General features: G+C 38.8%; 1 protein-coding gene across 1 annotated transcript; it reads left to right on the top strand.

Annotated features, from left to right (window-relative positions):
- The first annotated feature begins 1,003 nt into the window (after positions 1-1,003).
- epb41l5 (erythrocyte membrane protein band 4.1 like 5) lies at positions 1,004-21,576 on the top strand. The gene is made up of 15 exons (XM_010773746.1): positions 1,004-1,186; positions 2,015-2,121; positions 2,302-2,320; positions 2,717-2,762; positions 3,127-3,242; positions 11,478-11,626; positions 12,985-13,082; positions 13,257-13,391; positions 14,360-14,427; positions 15,712-15,834; positions 16,945-17,026; positions 18,137-18,217; positions 18,564-18,626; positions 18,873-19,000; positions 19,535-21,576. The coding sequence occupies exons 1-15, from the start codon at positions 1,050-1,052 to the stop codon at positions 19,602-19,604; spliced, it is 1,422 nt and encodes a 473-aa protein (XP_010772048.1). The 5' UTR covers positions 1,004-1,049; the 3' UTR covers positions 19,605-21,576.
- Positions 21,577-21,935: the final 359 nt, after the last annotated feature.

The raw sequence follows: 21,935 nt of genomic DNA, 5'->3' as shown, positions 1-21,935 counted from the left end.
TATTTCTCCCAGTTATGTTTTTGTGTGCACTGAGGAGTCTCAAACAGGCGTTTGTTAAATCATTTTAAGATTGGCTTTAATCAATGTTTGAAAATGAATTCTTCATATATGATAAATGAGAGATAACATTTTATTTATGGTATTATTTCCACATATTTCTCTCCATTCTTCCTTCTGCCAACGGTGTCGCAGTTTCTCGTCTCTCCCGTTTTTGTGCTTAGTGCGTACGCATGGGTTAGTTTGCGTAGAGGACCGCACGTTTTCCCGTCAAGTTAGTATTTTATAAATCGCAAACATTGCGTAGAAACTGCCGTACTCCATTTTTTGAGCGTATATCCCTTTTATAAATGAGGCCCCTGAGCATTTTGAATAAAAGGAAACAATTGAACAAGGTATATCTCAACATTTTACAAAATAATAAGCAAAGCATCCAAAAGTCTGTCCCATTTTTATTTTTTTAAAGCAATAAACTAAGAAGGTTATTCTGCCTAAAACTTGTGTCTAAAACAGTGCCTGAGCCCTGAAAGAGGCTGCTTCCAAATCAAAAGGCAACAAGGCTTAGTATTGTACTGCCCAGAGGCTAGTGTATATGAGAGAGAAGGAGAGTCTGTTTATGTCCAACCTTGAGGTCTGTCAGTGAGGTTAATAAAGAAGCCTGCCCCCTCTGGTATTTCTGGTATGCACCTTTCTCCTACACACAAAAACACACACACAAACACAAACACACACTTCTTGTATCCCAGCTCTGTCCTAAAGTGCTATGTTGTATGCCAGTCTTTTCCCAAAAATGTTTTACTGTGCATTATTACATTTTCTTGAACGACATTCTGACCTGGAGGATGGTTGTCTTGCTTTTTAAGGGCTTTCTTTATAGATAAATAAAACTCTAACATCAGCAGGATAAACTCTAACTGCTGATGTCCACCTTGTGAAGAACATGTTGTATGTCTCTTACTGTAAGTGAGAACTTATCAACTCTTCTGTGTCGCCCAAATTTGACAAACGATCCTTCCCAGGGCAAAGAACAGGAGCACACCTTTGTCTTCAGGATGGACCACCCTAAGGCCTGTAAGCACCTGTGGAAATGTGCCGTGGAGCACCATGCCTTCTTTAGGCTGAGAGGGCCGGTACAGAAGAACTCAGCCCAGTCCGGATTCATCCGCATGGGGTCACGCTTCAGATACAGGTAACAGACAGATGTACAGGCAGATCAAAGGTTTAAAGATGCTTTTGAATTAGGCACTTTTTGTTTTCTTGCGCAAGTAAGTACAAAAGGTTTGGGATATCTTTTTGTATAAAATACACAGGGCTTATTAAAGTTATCTTGCAATATTTATAGGGGCCCTATTATACTGTTGGGGTTCTCCCTTTCCTGTAGTGTGTTATAGGTTATTGTCCATGTAAATGGTCTGCAAAGGCGTCTCTTGAGCTGTATCTTAAAAAATTGTTGTGGACTGCACATTCTGAGCACAAGTGACCTAAAAAGAGACTAGTTGAGATAAGCGTGGAGAACAAATGCTGCTGGGATTGCTTTAAAGGGGGAGGGTAGGAGGTGTGGAGATGGGTGTGTTGAATGCTGATAAGTTGAATGCTGATAAGTTAAATGCCACAGAGAGCCGTGTGTTTGTTTCTGTACTGTCTCAACCTACAAACAAAGATAATCCTAGTTTGATGTGTAAAAAAACAAGTGCGTACACACAGATACTTGCATTGGTACAAGACAGGCACTCAATGTCAACATGCTGCTGCGGCCAGCTAGCTCCCTTCTGTGTGTTTAAACCCAGTTTGGATTAGCATTGGCAGTAATGTTGGTTTTACACAGAGGTTACAGGGTTTTGTTGTTTATAGATGGTTATCGCTCTGATGGGTCCGGAGTTCACCAGGGGTCAATGCTGGGCCCTTTTTTTTGTTTTTACTTAACAAAGAATAATAAGAAAATGTCTGTTGCATTAAATTCTGCATTGATCAGGCTTACGATTATAGTGTTAATATATTTTTTTGTTTGTGTTTCCAGTGGAAAGACGGAGTATCAGACAACCAAGGGCAATAAAGCGAGGCGGTCAGCATCTTTCGAGAGAAGGCCCAGTCGACGTTACTCCAGAAGAACCATGCAGAACAGAGGTGAGGACAGCACTCAAACTCACTCCTGCAAAGCTGTGTATATAACAATATCAAAACGTAAAATATATTACATGACAAGCACTTGTTAACATACTATCAACTTATACTGTGAGATATTACCTTTCTGTATATTTATATTTTAGAATCTTTCTGAACTGTCTGTTCTTTGTGTTTTCACAGGACCTTACCATCCCCAAGAGTGAGTACACTGATATTTAAACAATGTTACCATGCCATTTCATGATAAAATTACCCTACTCTTATCAATTGTTGTAGCATCTTTGCTGTGTAGTCCTGTTTTTAAAATAACATTGTAAAGTCAAGCACTGGAAAACACTTAGTCAAAGGTCATATAACAGTTTCTACAGTGCTTAACGTGCTGTAACTCACACACAAACAAACACTGGCTCAAGGAAAACCTGGTAAGTTGTAAAAGTAGTGTAATGGAAAAAAGTATTGTCATTACATTTGAACATCTATGAAAAAGCATTGTGGGAGATTTAAAGAGACCTTCATCTTTTATGTAATTCATAATTCTTGCAAAGTGTTTACAATTTGTTCTTTGAATAAAATCTAAATGTCTTTCTTTGCTCAGGATTCTCACCTCTGGCAATGGCTTCAGCTCCAGCAGAGTAAACAAGGTGAGAAGCAAGATTCCCGTGTGTATTCAAATCCTTACTCCATTATACAGAAAACTAACATTTCTGAGTTACAGAAAATCAGAAATGAGACCCAAAGTATCAAGTAAAAATCTAAATTGAAGTAGGATAAAAGGCCAGTAATTGTAGATCTTTTACAAATAATTATTTTGTATGACTAGTGCCAGCTAACATAAAAAAGTGTAGAACTATCTATGACAACTTACAATGAAAAGTATAATAATTCCTTCCCTTTTCTCAACATTTTCAATACCTTCCAATCTGATCCTTCTTTGTGACAATCACTTCTACCACCTCTACCATCCTTACTCTCTGACATATGTTTTATTTTTCTTTCCGCCTGCAGGCTCCCATTAGAGGTGCACGGTCAGCTGTGCCTGCGGTCAGCCCTGTAGCTGCTTCTGCCTGTGCACCCATGGAAATCGAGGCTCTACCCAGAAGTCCTGGAGGGGAAAAGCGGAGGTTGGTACCGGATTTCAGAATCAGTTATTTCCAAAGCCTGCTTATTTTTTGTTATTTTCTAAACTTGCTGACAGTGGCTCCATAGCGAAGTGTGTTTTTCATGTTCTAATGACACAAGAGTGGCTTAACATGGCTTATCCACTGACCCTGTCTTGCTGTGACTAGGGAACACACGGAAGAAAGAGAGGAAGGCAGACACAGAGTATTTGTGTGTTTTTGTTCTATTTCCTACCTGCACATCTCTTCCATGCGTAGCGGTTCTATTTAGAAGTCCAAGTCATTGCATTCACTTGTCACGCATCATGTACGTTGAGGTGTTCTCGGATAGGTTATGGCATGCAGAAGGGATCTTTATGCATGGGTCTGCATTTATGGGTCTTGCTTGGTAAAGTACAGCCGTATCAGATATTGAAATTCATAAGTGCAATATTTAGCCAGGTGGCATATTCAAGCTAAAGAAAGATGGATGCAGTTAATATTATTATTTAGATTTGTATAACACTTTCAACCGCTATCTACCCCGTGTGTGTGTGTGTGTGTGTGTGTGTGTGTGTGTGTGTGTGTGTGTGTGTGTGTGTGTGTGTGTGTGTGTAATCTAATCTATGAACTCTCCTCTGTTATAAACCTGCAATGTCCCCCTGTGTGTTCCAGTATTAACATGTAATGAGGACAGAATGGTCTTGTGTGGAACAGGCCAGGTAGGTACCAACGAACCTCGCCATCGCTCTGGCTTTAACCAATCAATTGCTGTGCAGTGTCGGGCTTTCAGATTTTTTGCTTGGAAAAGGGTTTTCTTGCGATGGAATCGTCTCCTGTGATTTGCTGTCTTGTCCGCTTTTGATCAGCATGAAATGCCAAGCTAACGGGTGTTGGTAATATTATGATTAATTTTTTCGGGTGCTGTGCTGGGTTCTTGCTACTTGCGTCTTTAATCAATGACATGACATGATTTCAGCTTTGGATCTGTTCAGTTGAAGGCTTTGGTGGAATGAAGTTTGTAGACGTCTTTACTTTCAGTTATCTTATGTCATGCTGTGCATCCTGTTAACCATCTACCTGCTCATATTTAATCAGAAGTTATCTTTTTGCCAATAAAAAATGTTGCCAATAAATGTACAGCCTATATAATTAGTGATGCTAAAGCATTACCAAAACAGATTTTAGATTTACGCTGGTAAGAAAACATGACGTGTTTTTTTTTCAGTATAAAGTAGTCACTCGTACTTCCCGATAAGACTTATCAAGCTTCTAGGGAACAAAGCTAATTCAGATTTACAGCTCAGGCTGATCCTGTTTCTAGTAAAGAATATTTCTGTTATGCTAAGAGGATTGCCAGTTATAGGAGCAGGAGCCTTTTCTTTGTTATGTATTAACCTGAGAAACAGGATGCACAGATATGACCTTGGATCGAGCCGTGCATAGAGAGATCGATGACCTATTGCAATGTTTTTTCTGTATCCTCCTCTTAGAATTTGTAGCTCGAAGGTTAAATGGTAAATCCTAAAGGCTACAGAGATATTTATCTTAGTTGTCAGGAAAAAATATGAATATTTGATTACATTTTCATTGACACAACATTCAGGGTGTGTGTGTGTGTGTGTGTGTGTGTGTGTGTGTGTGTGTGTGTGTGTGTGTGTGTGTGTGTGTGTGTGTGTGTGTGTGTGTGTGTGTGTGTGTGTGTGTGTGTGTGTGTGTGTGTGTGTGTGTGTGTGTGTGTGTGTGTGTGTGACACAACAAGTGTTAAGAGTTGTTTACACTGATAAATAAATAAAAAGTCTCACAATGTGGCAGCAGTTACAGGGGACAGGAGGAGGATGCTTTGAAAGAGACTATACCGCTAATATCTGCGACTAATTCCTGGTGCTCTTACCTTTCTCATTCCAATCCTTTCTCCCTTTCTTTAATTACATTGTGTCACTGTTCCTGCATGCATCATTATAGCCCTTGGCTGTTACATATTCTCTATCTCCCTCTCTGTGTTACTTCAACTGTACATGACACAAATGAAAATAATTACTAATATGCTTAAGCCTATACAATTATGATATGATGCCTTTTATACTTATAATATAATCCAAAAATAATATAAAAACAATTATGAAGCATGATGAGGGGGTTAATATTTCAGGAATTACATCTGAATGTAATGTTCTCTTAATTAAATTGAATGTGAAAGGGGAACACTCAAATGTATCAAAAAAATATATATATACTAGCATGTCTTTTTTGCCTAGGAGCCATGTGCCACTATAATTGGATCAACCTTATCTCACCAAATTTTAATTTTTCTTTAACTAACATACCACTTCATCTCAGAAAAGATTCAAGTTATTTTTCCCAAATGTAAAACTTAGTCTGAATATTGCCCCCATCATACTGGTTCTGTACTTTAATGTTTTGTACCTAGAGTGGCCCTTGTATGCCGTCGTAGCAAACGGCTGTATTACTTTGTCATGTAGTGCTGCGTCTGTGTTTGTTGCCGTCTCTCTGACCCTTTCCTCACTCTCTTGCAAACTGCTCCACTTCTATATCCTTCACTATGCCATTATAATAAGTGAGTAGATCACTTTACATTAATGCCTTTGGAATAAGTTCATCACATTTTAATCTCCATTGCTAACGAGAGGAAATGGGAACATTTTAAAAAGGTCAATCTAAGTTCATCCCCCGTAAATCTAGTCAAAGATCATTGGGTTAGTCACTGTTTAGCGGTGGAAATGGGAAACTGTATGCTCCCTTGCCTCTTGTGTTCCCAGTGGAGCTGTCATCATGAATAACAGCTTCTGGCTCAGGGCCTCCAGCTCTGAATATATAAACGCAGTTATGACATAGGCCATCAGCTGCCAGAGGTGCAAAGCCAGGCCACTGATGCTCCAGAGACACCCAGTCCACTTCACTCCGCTCAAGTGTGCAAGTCACACTTGTCAAAGCACACTTAAATGCACGCCAGAGCACAGTGTAACTGAATAAATGTACCATAAGTTACATGTCTTCTACAGTAACCTGACACGCCGAGCTTATCACGACCGTGAACACCTCATTTATTTATTCATGCTGTGTTATGCCCTCTAAAATAACATTTTGGTTAAGTTGTAGTACAACAATGAAATGATTTCCTATGTTAAAATTAAAGGAGCTCCTAAAATAATTATAGAAAATCCAAACCCAGTTTATTTCCCAACTTATAAAATATTGACGCTCAGTCAGAGGCTATCACCGTCTGGTACAGGGGAACTTTTTAGCGTCTATATGAGAAGTACTGGGCCTTTAACTGACTCCAATGTAAACCAGTCATCATCATTATTAGACAGTTGAAGCAAAATACTTTTAAGTGCGAGAAAATCAGGAACGCGTGTCATGTACCAATATCACAACAATCTTTTCTTAAGCCTAACACTTACTTACTAAACATTTAGTTACAAAACTAAAGTCCTTTTTCTTTCCAAAATGATCTTTTACCAAGCCAAACACTTGTGATGGCCTAATCCTAACCAACACCAGCGGAAATTGACTCAACACAACCAAAACTGATGAATCACAATTTAAAATGCACCACTGATCAAACATTGAAATTGACCAGATGGGAGTGAGAATGTGCTTCTTTAATCTTTAAAGATGAAAAAGGTTGTCTAAATGTCAAGCCATATGCAATGAACTACACTTTAAAGAACCAAGCTTTTCATCAGCTACCTCACAAATCTCTTCTCCTGCCTCTCTGCTGTTCCTCTTTTCATGTCTTTCTTTATATCTGAGTTACACAACGTATGTCACTGTTATCTCTCCCACCTTAATTTGCATACAATCAGCTTCTCTTTGCTGTTTTCATTCAAAGCTACCCTTCCTTTCCCACGCCAGTATTGCTTTCCAGTTTACTGTACCTACACTCAACCCCCATCTCGTTACACCCCCCTCCTGTTTGTCCACTTCCCTCCACCCTGTTCTCCTCAGGTCTCCTCTTCCCTCCACCCTTCCTGCTCATATGTCTCATCAAAGCTTCCAACATGAAGTCAGACAGATCCGAAGAGAAGACAACGGTCTCACCCTTTGTACTGACATGAAATGGATGGCATACTGATAAATGTGCTCAGCGGGGACTCACCCTTGAACAAAACGTGTGGTATTGGTGGTTGTGACCGTACCACATGGAAGGAGACATTTGTTGTGAATGAAGCCGTGCCTTATTTACTGAAACATTCCTCAAAACAAACAAACTCAGACTCTCTCATCCCTTTCTGAGTACTCGTTTCTTCCTCTTACTTCTCCTACGTTCTCCATAGAGTGGTGCAGGAATGAGTCATTTTAGCACTTCCAGTTCACTCGTTTTATCAATGCGTTTTTGGTTGGATGCCAGAAAATAAGGGCTGTGGTTAACACAAACCTAAGTACATTTAACGGTGTATTCTATGACAAAAGTGATGTCAGTAAATACTCCTTTGGTAAATCTCAAGCTTGTGTGTGTGTCTTTTAAAAGCGGCTAACGAGGACTAGCAAACATTGTCATGCCGAACATTAGCTTTCTTTAGCTTAGCGGTCAAAGTACATGCGACTGATGACGTATTGTTTGTAGATGTAAACATTAGCCATTTACTTCTGGCAATTGTATTTGCACTTTAACATCATAAAAGCATTGTTAATATATGGAGATTATGCTGCCGAACAAAATGTGCAAGTATCATAAAAGTGTGTTTGCCAAAGATCTTATTTTTTGCCACGTTTAGAAAATTCAATAGTAATAACCCCAATGCTTTTCGTCCAGCCCTTTGCAATGCTGACTACAAAAATAAGTCGTCCCTGCACCACTTTATTGATTCTCCTTCTACACATCCTTTCTGTCCTCTGCCCTTCACTCTTAACCCTCATGGTGAAACCAGCCTGCTGGGGGGGAATGGTATCGATGCCAGGCTTAGGAATTCTACTCCACTCTGCAAGGAAACAATAAGTCACATAGTTCCAGGAAGGTCTAACTAAGCCCTCTTCTGTTCTCATTGCATTTCTCTCCAAATGAGTTTTGTGTTTCTTATAATATTCCAAACACTGTCGCTGTTTTCATTTTTAATTCGCTCATGAAGTGATTTATTTTATTTGTTTTAGTAAGAAAATTTGATTTTCTCTATTTTGTATTTAATCTGATCTGCACATTTCAAGGATCCGCTGCTCTGTTTTAAATGAAAGTTGGATGAGAAGGTTCATGTGTTTCTTAAATTGTAAGCTTGGCGCAAACCAAAACAAGTGAAGCAGGTCAACAGAGTTGTTTTGGCTCTGTCGAAGGTGCTTTTCCAAAGAATCTGAATGTATTAAGTTTGCACATTGTTTCTTGTGTTTTGAACACATTTTAGAAATGCTTGAAGAGGCCTTTTGGAAATAAGCAGTTGCTCCATGCTTTAAGCTAGCCTTAAAGCCCTATTATGCTCTTTGGGTTTTTCCCTTCCCTGTAGTGAATGGTCTGCAAAGGCTAAGTGCCCTAAGTCCCCCCCCCTCACCTGAAATGCCATGATTGTAGTCCTTTTTTTAATTCTGTAACATAGTGAAATGACTATGTAACACTTGCGCTTCTATTGGCTAGTGCTCGGACACATTGTACGTGATATGCGGGACATCTCCAAGTGGTTGACCAATCATAACAGCAGACTGGTCTCTGGTTTCAGACAGAGGGTGAAAAGAGGTGCTGAAGCACAGGCAATGTGAGAAAAATTCAGACTTTTCTGAACATTAGAGCATTGAAACATGTCACAGCAGAGGCACAACATACTAATATGAACCTGAACATGAGCATAATAGGGCCATTCAACCTATCCTGGACTTAACACTCAGGAATGTAATTATCACCGACCTTCTCATCCAACTTCTTCCGAGACATCAAACAAGCATAACTCCGTTAAGATGGTTGTAAGTACCGGTATATCAAAATCAAATGGAAATTATTTATCTACTGTAATTTGTGAACACAACTGCAATGATGTTGGCATAGTTGGGGGAGTTACTATAATAGCCCAGCCACTAAGGTACTGTTGGGTTTGTCTGAAAAATCTGTAGAAGGAATCACTTAATGCTTACCTACCGTACAGCTCAACTATTCCACTGTTAGTTTTTTTTATTGCACAGTTCAACCAATGAAGATGATTTTGTATTATTATTGTTTAGTTTAATGTTAACAACATAACTCTGACCAAAGGATGTTTATCTTACTGAATGTTTGAGAATAAAGACAGGATTATTCTTGATATAGGTAAAGTATGTAGCATTTGATTTACTTTTATAACGTTATGCTACTGTATACACACTGTTAGAGAACGATAACCAAAGAAATGACTGATGTCTTCTTTCTTTTGCTGTTATTCAAGTTGTACCCGAGCTATTTAACACATAATAAATATGATTCAAAATCTAGCCACATGAGGTGGGTTGGTATATTGATGCTTTCGTATAGCACAATTAGAAAAGAAAAGCATACACAAGGCTACTAGGATTTTACGTGAGAATACAATGGAGACTTTTACTTTAAATAGTCCCTATTGTGCTTTTTGGAGTTTTCTCTTTCCTGATGTGTGTTATATATGTTTGTGTGCATGTAAACAGTCTGCAAAGGCTAAAATCTTTTTGGTAACTTTTGGGGTATTTAAGAACATATTGATCTCCCAATGAAATCCCTGTTTTTGTAACCTATTACTTTAAATACATTTAAGAACAATGCATTGTGTGTTTTGCTAACATAAGCGTTGGATGCATCCTCACCCTTTCCTTCATGGATACCTTAACATGTGGGAGTGTTTATATATACATTCTATTTGTGAGTCTTCAGGCAACACATTTTACTTTTCCTCACATCTTTGTGTTTGCTGTGCTTTAGCTCATGTTCTCCACAGGCAGTAATATAGTTCTCATGTTTCACCGTGTCTTCGGGCTACAGAAATATGAGGTAATAAGTACTGCGCTGCTGGAAGAGCTTCCACCGTAATCCATGTATCGGATGTTTCGCTTCGGGTCACTTCAAATTCTGAGGATATTACACCACTTTTTTCCTTCTAAAGTTATTGCTTTCTCTGAAGACTTATTTCCAAGTACTGAATCATGCTTCTTAAGAAAACCTTCTTCAGAAATGTTATTTTCTTTCTCTCGACACACATTCTCATATGTTTCTGGTAGAAAGGACAGTAATTACTTTATTTTTGTACTTCGTTGTTTTCCTGTCGCATTTTCAGGATTGTGGGATTGTCTTGCCAAAACAAATGGACCTTAGAATATATTATATATACAATATATATTGCATGGTTGTTTGCCTTTTGGTTTGTCTGTCAGCAGGATTTCAGAAAAAGCATATTGGACTGGATTTCCTGAAACTTGATGGGAAAGTGTCCAATAGGCCAAGAAAGAACCAATGAAATGTTGTAAAAGATCCAAATGATAGGACAAAAGCGCACGTTATGTTTCACTTTCAATAACACTGCAACAATAGGGATTGTGCTGCATTGACGTGGTGTTGGAACAACTGGAAGAATTGGTTCCATCCTGGGAAAATGTACAGAAACAGATATGTTGTTTTAATGCCCTGAGCAATAAAAAGCAACATCCTTCCTTATGAACTCACCAAAGAAAATAGCGTCCATAACTTTGGGAATGGTACCATCCTAGGAGCATCAAAAGGGATATTTAAATAATCTGCTGCTGTGTTTTTAACAGTTGTTCAATAAGAATGTCAATATTTTCCACTATTTGTAAACATTGAAAAGGTTGTTAGCCTAGCACAAAATAAAACCAATTGGAAACAGTAGGATAACGGTTATGTTTGCTCTGCAAAGGTGCTTTTCCAAAAATCACTGCTTTTTTAAAATATCTATAGGCCTACTGTTTTTTGTGTTGAGCAAACCTCAACACATCCTGGACTCAAAACTTAGAATAAAAATGCAGGCTTAAGTGAATTGGAGGTCTCTCCTCTTCGTGTACCATTAATAGATATATATTTTCTTAATATCATTTTGTTGCTATGTGTATGGCAAGTAATACCAAAATGTGGCCTTGTACATCATCTTGGTCCAGTTTTGACATCTTTGCTGAGTCCATTTGTCTTATGGCTGCCGCAGGTAAGTTGTGCGGCTTGTTGATCAGGAATTATTCTGTTTTATTTTTGTCTAACATTTAAATTATTCCCAACATTGTTTCTGCTTGTAATCATGATCATTTTATAAACCCCAAGTTGATGTGATGCTTATATTATAAAATCCTTTTCTCTGTCTCTAGTTTGCCTATTGCTGACCTGATGGAGACGTGCATTGATGATGTCCTCCGGCCTCCTGCCGTCCCCACGGTGACGGCTACAGACGAGGCCGGAGCAAGCGGCTCCTACGCCCCCCCCAGTACCACCGGGGAGGATCCTCTGGGTCTCGCTGGTGAGCGTACAGAAAAACCACAAAGTAAATTCAGACCGTCAAAGAAAATGTATTGGAAAATGTTTTACTCAGAAATGTCAAAATAATTAAAATCTTGTCTTGCAAGCCTCTCAAATAAACCACTTTATTAGACCCTCCAGAAAAACGCCGGCTAAAATCCTTGATTATGCGATTAAACATGCGGGGTTTTTATGTGATTTTATGCGGTGAAATTGCGGGAAGTTGCGAAAAATAATAGATTTTTTTTTATATATTGAGCTGTCTTATTTATTCTCTCTCTCACACACAACCTGCCACTAACGTTAAACCCCTTTACTATTCAATTAAACACATTCTATGTTTATTTATTGTAAAAGCAATGGGGCTATTTTAATCACACTCTCTCTCACACACACACACACACCCCCCACACACACACTTCTCCGCCTCATTCTGTTTTCATTTACTCGTTCGTTATCTGACCATCTGACCAGCTTCAATCTTGTAGGCTACTCACTTTGTTTCTTGTAGCCCTCGAAAGGGTTTTGGAGGTTGATGCCTCGGTGAACGTGGGTTGTTTGGCTCTTCTTGCCGCAAGCAGCAGAAAGGATTTTCGAATGTTTGAATGAATCAAAGGTGGGTCGTCACCGTCGATTTTCTCTAAGACGGTATGCCTCAACACACAGTTGCACGGGGGTGCCAGGAATAGTTTCCCCCACTTTCTTGAAATACATCGGGGTACTGCTTTGCCCGGTCATTAGCAGAAATGTTCGTCGTATGAGTTACACACGTTCACTCTACGGTGTTGTTTACCTTCTGTGATGCGCGAGCTGATGACATCACGTCATCATCATCATCACTACTTCACGTCAAGACGAGTTAACTTTTTTTTTCTCTCAACTTTGTGTGGAAAAATGTGAGGATTATGCGGCCGTTTGATAAATATGCCGCCTTTTAAAAATCTGCGCCATTTTGCTGATTATGCGGTAAATTCTGCGATCGCAGAATCGCGTTTTTCTGGAGGGTCTACTTTATGTATGAAAAATGTGTTTCACAAGATAATACAGTGTAGTGACAATATGTCAGACTACGAGACACTGACACCACCACTTACTGTAGACTCACTCCCATCTTATTTTAATACATCACTGCTTCCCATTCTTCAGTTATTTAAAGAATTGTTTCACTAACATTAACTAAAGAAAGACCCCAGAGATGATGTGTTCAATGATACATAAAAACAATGAAGGAAAGTAAAGCAGAATACTGAAAAGAGGAACATTTAAATGTAATTTCCTTAGTTATGTGTATGTTTTATTGTGCATGCTCTGAAATATCCCAATGTAGTTGTATTAAGGTTAATGGCTGTGTTTCTCCAGAAGCAGCAGCCCGTCTGAAGCAGCTAGAGTTGGAGACCAGTCCGCTTCTCACTACCCCGAAAAATAACATCAATGTCAACATGACCATGAATAACCAGGTGGGTAATTGTTTAAAAAGTATTTGTGTATTTCCAACTTCAGCTAAACAATTTCGTTCTTCTAGATAAAGGCTGGGATTACAAACATGGAGAAATAACCGTACGGATATGATAGCATTTCTTCTGGTTTGTTTAGTTCTATTTTCCTCACGTATTTCTCTCTCATCTGAACAGGAGGATGTGGTGAAGCTGACGGAGAAGTGTGCTCTGAACAGCACAGGGAGCAGTCCTGCCGTCACTCCTCTGTGTGTCCCGGAGGAACTGAAGAGTAACATCCTGAAAGCCCAGGCCGAGGCTGCTGCCCTCAAGGTGAGGAACAGAGCTTCAATCAAAAGAAATGCTTTGTTTTATTAGAATTTGAACAACTGTCAGTCTAGAACAGGGGTCCGTTGTCTGCACTGTTAACCCTTTGGCTTATCATTTGAATTTAAGGATTAATTCAATCAACTGCACAGTATAAATCTTTTGTAAAGCACTGTAGCCTTGCCGTTTTCAGTAATGTTAGTCCTACAGTTCAGATGGTGCTAATATGATCGGTGAAAAGTCGAACTGAAGTGAGGGATATTATCCATGCTTATTTTCTTGTCATAACCTTTTGATATTTAGAGGGTACAATTATTTGAAGTGCCCTCTTTGTGCTGGGTACTTTCACTTGTAATGCTGTTAAATGGTTTTAAAACTAAAATCTGATACTTTCATGTATAAAATAATGGAATTAATCTAGGGCCTTGCTTTTCTAACTTTCAAAACAACCCTTTTAAGCTCAAACAGTGACTACTTTTACATGAACAGTATTATTTTCAATTTGAAAAGGATCATGCAAATAACATATTCAGTGTCTACTATGAAATATTGTGTATGAAGCATTTTCTGATCAAGGCTTGGGGTTTGCCAGATTTGGGTAATATTTTGTTTTTAAGAGCGTTCTTTGGGAATGTATACAACACATTTAGTACTTGTGTCTCGATCAAGAGTTTAATCGCAGTTTCCGACACACAGCCTCATGACTGTTTACCGCCAGCTCTTTTTGGTAAATACAATGTGGTAAATAAATATAACGCATACCTTATCAAGAAGGTGGTTGAAGGAATGAGGGAGGCTATGTGCACAATGACGATCCCGGTGGAAACGTTCAAGTGGGAATACAGCTTTACAGCTTAGTAGGATTATTGTGTTTTTTTAAATAAGGGCAAAACCCAGAATAATCTGTGCAAATATGAATGATGCATGTTTGTATTAGTCCATCTTTTTATCTTTCTACCTGTTCTTCTGTGTAGGGATCTTTGGAGGAACATATCGTCATTGTTGGAGAAAAAAACTGTAACGTGCAGGAGGCCTCGGTCAGGTATGAACATACACAGGAATCACTCATGAATCAAAGCACAGTCTATAAATCAAGATAGAATAAATCTACCTTTTTGATCTCACATTGGGAAATGGGTTATGATACAGCAGCAGCATGTTTATAAGGCACATTGCACATGAGTTTAAAATGCAATAATATTCAATAAGATCAAAAACACAAACACTAAATATATACATATCATAACAGCAGAAAGCTAAATATCTATAGAATACACAATGAAATATGTTAGAATACACTTTAATAGAACAACTTACTACGACAATAACATATGATACTTTATACACACCTATTAAAATAAAAAAATTGCAACTTGCATATTGTTGTTTTATCATAAGTGTCCAAATAATTATTAATAAAAAAATAATATGATGTATAAATACAAAATAAATCAATGAGCAGGTTTTTGCTTAGACCACCAAAACATATTCAGCCGTCGAACATGTTGTGCTTGGTTGTTTTTTAAAGTTTTTACAGAAAAACCTTCTCTCCTTTTTTAAAAATGGTCTTTACAGTGGAGTCAGCACAGAGCTTACATGGTCAGGAAGAAAGCCATTGTCAGTCGTGCTCCATTGTCTTGAAATTAGCCCTCCTCCTCCTCCTCCTCCTCCTCCTCCTCCATCTTCCTGAGTCATGCCAACTGTCAACACATTGTCTCAGCCAATCTCCGCACACCCTTCTGCTCGAGCTGATTATCTCCCTGAATATTCATGAGGATTATCGCTGTAGCTCAAAACATTACATCACCTGCAGCTCATTCTTACAAGCAAGGCTTTCATCGACTGTCAGGCAAATCCCTGTCGCCGGGTCGTATCCGAGGCAGACAGTGGAACACGCTGTTTCAATTTCAAAATACTTTGTAATGACGGAGGAAATGTTTGTTTTGACAGTTGCAAAATACAAAATAAATAATATTTAATAGAATAAATATTATTTAAACATAAGAAGTTAAAGAAAAATGTACATATTGTACTACAATATTAAACGACAATTAATATGTAAACATGTGTCAATTACATTTGATACAGTTGTGTATGTAAGTATTAATAAAGATATCAACACTTTTTCCCATTAACGCCTTTCAAATCTTGATTTATAAAGTCATTATTTATTATCTTAAGGATATTTTAATCAATGTAAAATGATTTATTATAACCTGTCATGTGAGTTTTCTTTAAATATATATACTGTATATTCTACTGAAATGTCACATTAATTAGACAAATAAAATATATCCTAAATGAAGTATGTGCCATCTATTTCCAGGTTGAAGGTGCGTACGGGACGGATGGGCAGTAACTCGTCTCTGACTGTCATCAGTCGCCCCGACAACCAGGACTCCTGGGACCTGCTCAAACCGGCCTCCTTGGGCTCATCAGCCAGGGCCAGGTCAGTCTGTGTGTCTGTGTGAAATAAAGGGAAAAGTTATTTCATATTTCCTGAAAAATTGAAACATAGTCCAAAAGATTTGGATGATTTCACACATTGATTTCACCCCCCCCCTGCCTGAAACACCTCCATTGGACTCCTTTGTTGACTTCCGTAACATGATGACATCCCTATGTAACACACGATTATTTTGGCTAGCTTTACAACAGATTGTACATGATAGACTAAGGGGCGGGACATCTCTCAGCCGTTGACCAATCAAAGCAGACTGAGCTCTGGTTTCAGACAGAGGGTGAAAAGAGGTGCTGCAGCACAGGCAGTATGAGAAAAATAAAGAGCTTTTTGAACATTAAAGCATGGAGACATGTCACAGGAGAGGAACAAAATACTGATATGAACCTGAAAATGAGCAGAAAAGGGTCCCTTTAACCTACTTTAGCTGTTGGTACCTTAAGAGTAGGAAGAAAGAAAAAGCTTGACCATTCAGATCTCAAGAAGGAAGAATAAAGGAGGATAGAAAGTAGCGGTATGAAGATGGGATTTAAAGAAAGAGATTACAGCCCCCACCTGCTTTGACTTCAATTGAATTATCTGAAGAGTATAACATACACAATCATCTGTTGTCTTCCAATGGGTTGCTTGGTCTTTGCTGACATCTGTTGGCGTGTTTGAGTATCTTTGTTGAGTCACATGACTTGAGTTCTGCCTGGATACTGCTGCCGTCTCCGCTCTAAGTGTTTACAGTAGGATGACACAAAATGCAGACGCTTGACCAGACAATTCACAAAAGGCCCCCGGGGCCCCGGGCTCATTGATGCGGTAAACGCTCGCTCTGTTCAGCCTCTTTATCTCTGTCCTACAGTCTGGAGAATATCCCCTCTGCTGTGCTGACACAATGAAGCCATTAATCAATAACTCAATCACACAGCATTCAATCAGGAAAGATAATCCCTTAACTATATTATCTAGCAAAATGTGATTCTACTGGGTTTTTTCAAAGCTTGAGGGACTTTAAATATGACTGTGTGGCTTGCTGTGAGGATTTTCTCTCTGGAGTGGAGCATAAATCTATAAGTCTGCTTATTCTTTCTCTCTTTTCATGTCCGTCAGTGTGGAGAGGCTGGCTGAAGACGTAAACCCCTCCGTCCCCAAGATGCCCTCTGAGCCTGTCTGCGAAGCCACGGCACCAAAGGTAAAACCATTATTAATAGTTGAATTATTTACTCTGGTGCGTTTACATTTTTTTACAATGGAAATAATAGCCATGAATCTTTGAATACATGCACACAGTGTTTACTGTTAGTGAAAGCTTGAGTATGAATGTTTAGTTAGATTTTCAATGGCAGTCAGTATCTAATTGAATATATTTAATAAGGGTACAGGTACATAGAGTTAAAATGTTTCATCTGACCCATTAGGCGCTTTCACACTGCAGTACTTTTCCCACTTTAGTTCCGATATAGTTCCGAAATGTCGCGTTCACACCAAAAAAATCCGGATGTAAAATTAGTTAATGAGAACCTTTTTACCCCCTTTTCCGTCCCTGCTAGAGAGCAGGGACTTTCGTGGGAGAAAGAGGTTCCTATGTCTGATTGGCTGGGCGGATTGCAAACCACGCTCCGTAAAACTCCCAAAAAGTTTTGTGAAGCCGCCATTTTATTATCCTCGCATTAGCATTATTAGCATTAGCCCAGCGCACAAACGCAGAGAGACTAACTTATGGCAACACAAAAGAAAACATGGGAGCGGTGGAGATGAGGAGGTGTCTGCGTTCTGTAGAAGCTGCTGGGAGTCCCAGTGTGAAAGCGCCTATTGTTTATTAAAGATGGACAAAAAGGTGACTTTGCCAGATAATCTTCAACGCTACAATACACTGTAAGGAGCTCCACAGTCCTACTATTCAATTCATTTTATTCCACTAGATTTGACCTTTAATTAAAAAATGTAAGGTAAAATCTTAAAACAATAATGGAAATATGCAAAATGACATACAGCAATAAAGCTTTAGAAACTGTTACCCAAACGCTAATCAGAAAGTATTATATTACTACTAAACAATCATTATTGCTAACACATCTAGAATTGTACATGTGTTGTATAGAACATATTAAAGGCTAAAAATATCTTAATAATGCAATCCTGAATAAAGAGTGTGGCACTTGTGTAATCTGAGGGAACATCTTATTAATAAAGATGTATTTTGCATGCCACATGTATAGCTCCTCTGCGAAACCAAATGTAAAAACATTGATTAATAAAAAACTTGTCTAAGTTTTCTGTTTTGGTTTGTATCATTGTGCAGGTTAAAGCAGACGAAGTTAACCTGCCAAGCTCCGCCCCTCTGTCTGACAACCTGATCGATTTCACCGATCCAACCCCTGTGGTAAGATGCACTTCTACCTCATGTAAAACTCCTACAAATAATAATATCCTTAACTCATGAAAAACATATTTGTGTATGAACCTTTTAAGATTCCAATGCTACCAGTTTTAAGTGCAAAAGTGTTTCTATAAGCCTTCTCCATCGCTTTTTTAAGACATGTAAAAGCTTCAGACATTAGCGAGCTGGGTATTTACTGACATTTATTCGCAACAAATCTCATAAGCTTGTTTTACCACAGATCATTTTTCTCACATATGTTCACCTGGAAACGTTGACTCATGTTGTGGTTTTGGACTCATTCCTGCACCATTCTAATAAATGTGAAAATATTTGAATTGTTTTTCAGTTGCCTTCAGTGCCGCCGCCCAAACCTGTCCTCACTCCTCGCTGGATCATCCCTACCACTGCTGTGAGTACCACTCTGATTTGAATCTGTCTAGCTTCTCTCCTGATCAACTGTCTGCCTTTATCCCCACAGGTTCTAATGAAGTTAAACATTTTCATGTTTATTGCATTTTGTTTAAATGTCCTGACGCTGGTGATTCATGACTCAGCGTTTATCTTCCACATGCACTTGCTTAGTCGCTGTTCTCATTGGCTGGTGTAGAGGCTCTGTAGAGAATGACCTCCTCCCTTCTCCCCCCCTCTAATGCAGCCTCCCGGCGTCTTTACTAACGGCCTGCTCGACCTTGACCCCCCCGCTAAGGTCAACCCTCCTCTCCCCCCAGATGTGGGAGCAGCTTTCACCCCAGCCCTCCCCCCACGTAACAACGCCTCGGCCAGGTAAAACTCTTCACATTCAAACCCAAGTCGAGTTTGTTTTTAGAGTACATTTGGTCGCATGCTGCCCCCTGCTGGAGTCACTCTGCTACAGGAGGTCAGCTCTTCACTGAAGTTCTGCTTGGTCTCTGCTACTCTGAGAAATCATGAGCTCACTTAATGGCTTCTGGCAGTAAAACACAACTAGTAACTCAAACTGAATAGTGGTGAAATGTACATTTACTCAAGGACTGTATTCAAGCATAGTGTATTTAAAGGTTATGCGACTTAATATTCCACTACATTTATTTGACAGCTTTAGTAGCGAGTTACTTTACATTTTGAGATTATTAAATATTACAAAAAAACATTAATTATTTAATAAACTGACATAATTATATGTTCAAATCCAGCTACAGTTTACGTAAGTAATTTGAATACCAGCTGTAATGGACACATAATTGCATCCACAATCATCATCTATTAATTGATATACTGTATACAATTCTGTAATGACCTCTTGTGCTTTTGATATACAACTATATCCCCCCCCCGCAGCACTATCGGAAAGCCGCCAGCCTCGGAGGATGGAGCCAAACTCAGAGGTCTCCTGACCACTGAGCTCTGAGGGAGAAAACCAGGAGCAGCCATCACAACGTTCAAGCAAACTGGATCAGATGTGTTGCGGGCTAAAAGGAGAGTGAACACAGGGGGAGGCAAACCCTTCACTTAACACAGAAAAGAATAGAGATGTGACAGATGTTCACAATAACACGACACCAAGCCCAGTAAAACGACATTTTGCACCAGTATTAACATATAGAGAACACTTATTGTGTGAACTGCACGCTGTCAGTGCTTAAATCTCATGACACTGTAAGGTACATAAGGCTCAAAGGGTAAGTTGTTCCCCCCCCCCCCCCTTTTTTTGAGTCATGCTGTTTATTACTGGTGGATCCCTGCTACAGTGAGATCTTCTGAACACACAGCTTTAGAGCTGGAGAACACTGGATGAAGGACTGACATCTATAAAAAAGAAAGACTTTAAATGTTGATCCCAAGAGATTTAAACGCCTGGACTCTTAACATGATGGATATGATACTGTTCTGTCCTTGTAGCAATTTGTTGTTTTTAATCCCACTCAATACTACACTTGCTCTGTTGGTAGCCACTGGATGTACTGTAAGAACTTCACTGGATTATTTTTGCCACACTGTACCTTGAAACTATTTGTTTTGATGACACTAGAGGTGACCACTTTAATTTTTCAACGGTTTTCATTATCCTGCTTTTTTGTCTGTTTTTATGTTTTTGCCCATCACAGTGCTTCTTATATATTTCCGTAGCAGCATGAGGACGTTTCGAACATCACTAACAAAATGTTTTTCTGTGTCACTTTCTGGACCTTATCAGGACTTTGAGTGAAAGTTGGAGATGAAATATGATCTTATACTTGGTGTCCTTGAAAGCACCGCCTCGACCTGTGATAGTTTTTCACTCATGATTATTTCTATGTTGGCAATGTGAAAGCAGGAGTGGTTCGGTTGCTGTGGAAACCTTTGAATCTACTGTGATCCCAGCTGGATTACCAAACTGGAAATCTTAATTATTATAACACTGGATTTAGAGCAGCGTATTCTGGCCTTTTTATAGGAAAATAATGATTACAAGCTGAGGGAGGAGGCGTGATATTCCAGGATGTATTATCTGACATTAAAAGGGTTAGTTTACGAGAAAAAAACTCACTAATATAAGAAGAAAAACAAATAATCTATGAAAATCCAGTCAGAAAAGTGAAGGAAAACCTTTCAAAGTGACATAAAACACAATATTTAGCTGTTTCTTTCACATCATTTCTTTACATTTTGAGATTTTCTGTGACATTATAATTATAATCTCTTAATCATTTCCCTCAGAATAACGCCCTCTCCTTCTGCTCTGTATTTTTGTTTAGGTTGGCCTTTCTATACCCTGTTGTAACACATCTCTCCCGGTATTAACGTGCTGTAGTCATGGCCCCGCCTTATGGAAATGAATGTATTCAGAAAATCTGGAAAAGACATAGTATGAAAACGTGTTTATCTAAACATGTGCTGACCGTTTATACCCGACGGAAATCATGTGAAATCTCTTAAAAGCTGGTTTTATAAATGTGAAATTGAGGCCTACATTTTCTCAGTTATTAATGAAGTATATCACATTTACTTTTTTTTGTTTTATCTCAGTCCCCGTTACATATTACCCACCCAGTCTGGACCCTCTTTGAAATGATCTCTGAAAGGGACGTCATGAGTGTTTTTACAATGTCTTCTTAGCAGTGAGTTATTTATGCTACTCCTCAGTGTAATTGTTCAAATATGACATGTTGTCCAAAAGTGTTGTAGCGTACAGTGATTATGTATTGTCAGTATTATGACATCAGCTGGCTGTAGATACGAAGTAGATTTATATATATTTTTTGAAAATGATGTTGGCAGTATACACACTGAGCAGAACTCTGCATTGTTGTATTTTCTAATTGAAGTAGGGAACATATTACTGACTGGAAAACAAATAGTGACATCTCAAATGCAATTTTATATAAACTTTTATTATTTTTTTCTGGAATACCTGATCATAATTCAGTAAAGCTTTGCTACAGTAGAAGCCAATTGTTCTTGATTATTTTATTACTGTTGAAATGATTTGCTTATCAGTGATTACATTTGGATTGATGCGAGACTACACAATCTGATTCGCTGTCTGCTGGGCCAGATGTGATCTCTGTCATGTTAGACCAGCTGAAACAATGACCCGGATCACTGAGGGGGAAACATCTGATTTCCTAGTCCTGTTTAAATTGCCTTGCTCTGGAAAGCTATTGTATCGTTATCAGAAGTTGAGCAATAACAACTGACTGTTTCATATAGTAACAAAGGGCTTTTCTTTCCCTCGCAGCCCCCCTTACTTTTTTGAAGA

This window comes from Notothenia coriiceps, unplaced genomic scaffold, assembly GCF_000735185.1.
Source record: "Notothenia coriiceps isolate Sejong01 unplaced genomic scaffold, NC01 NC01_scaffold00012912, whole genome shotgun sequence".
Classification (NCBI taxonomy): domain Eukaryota; kingdom Metazoa; phylum Chordata; class Actinopteri; order Perciformes; family Nototheniidae; genus Notothenia; species Notothenia coriiceps.
Note: the sequence above shows the minus strand (reverse complement) of the source record. Positions and strands in the feature narration are given on the sequence as shown.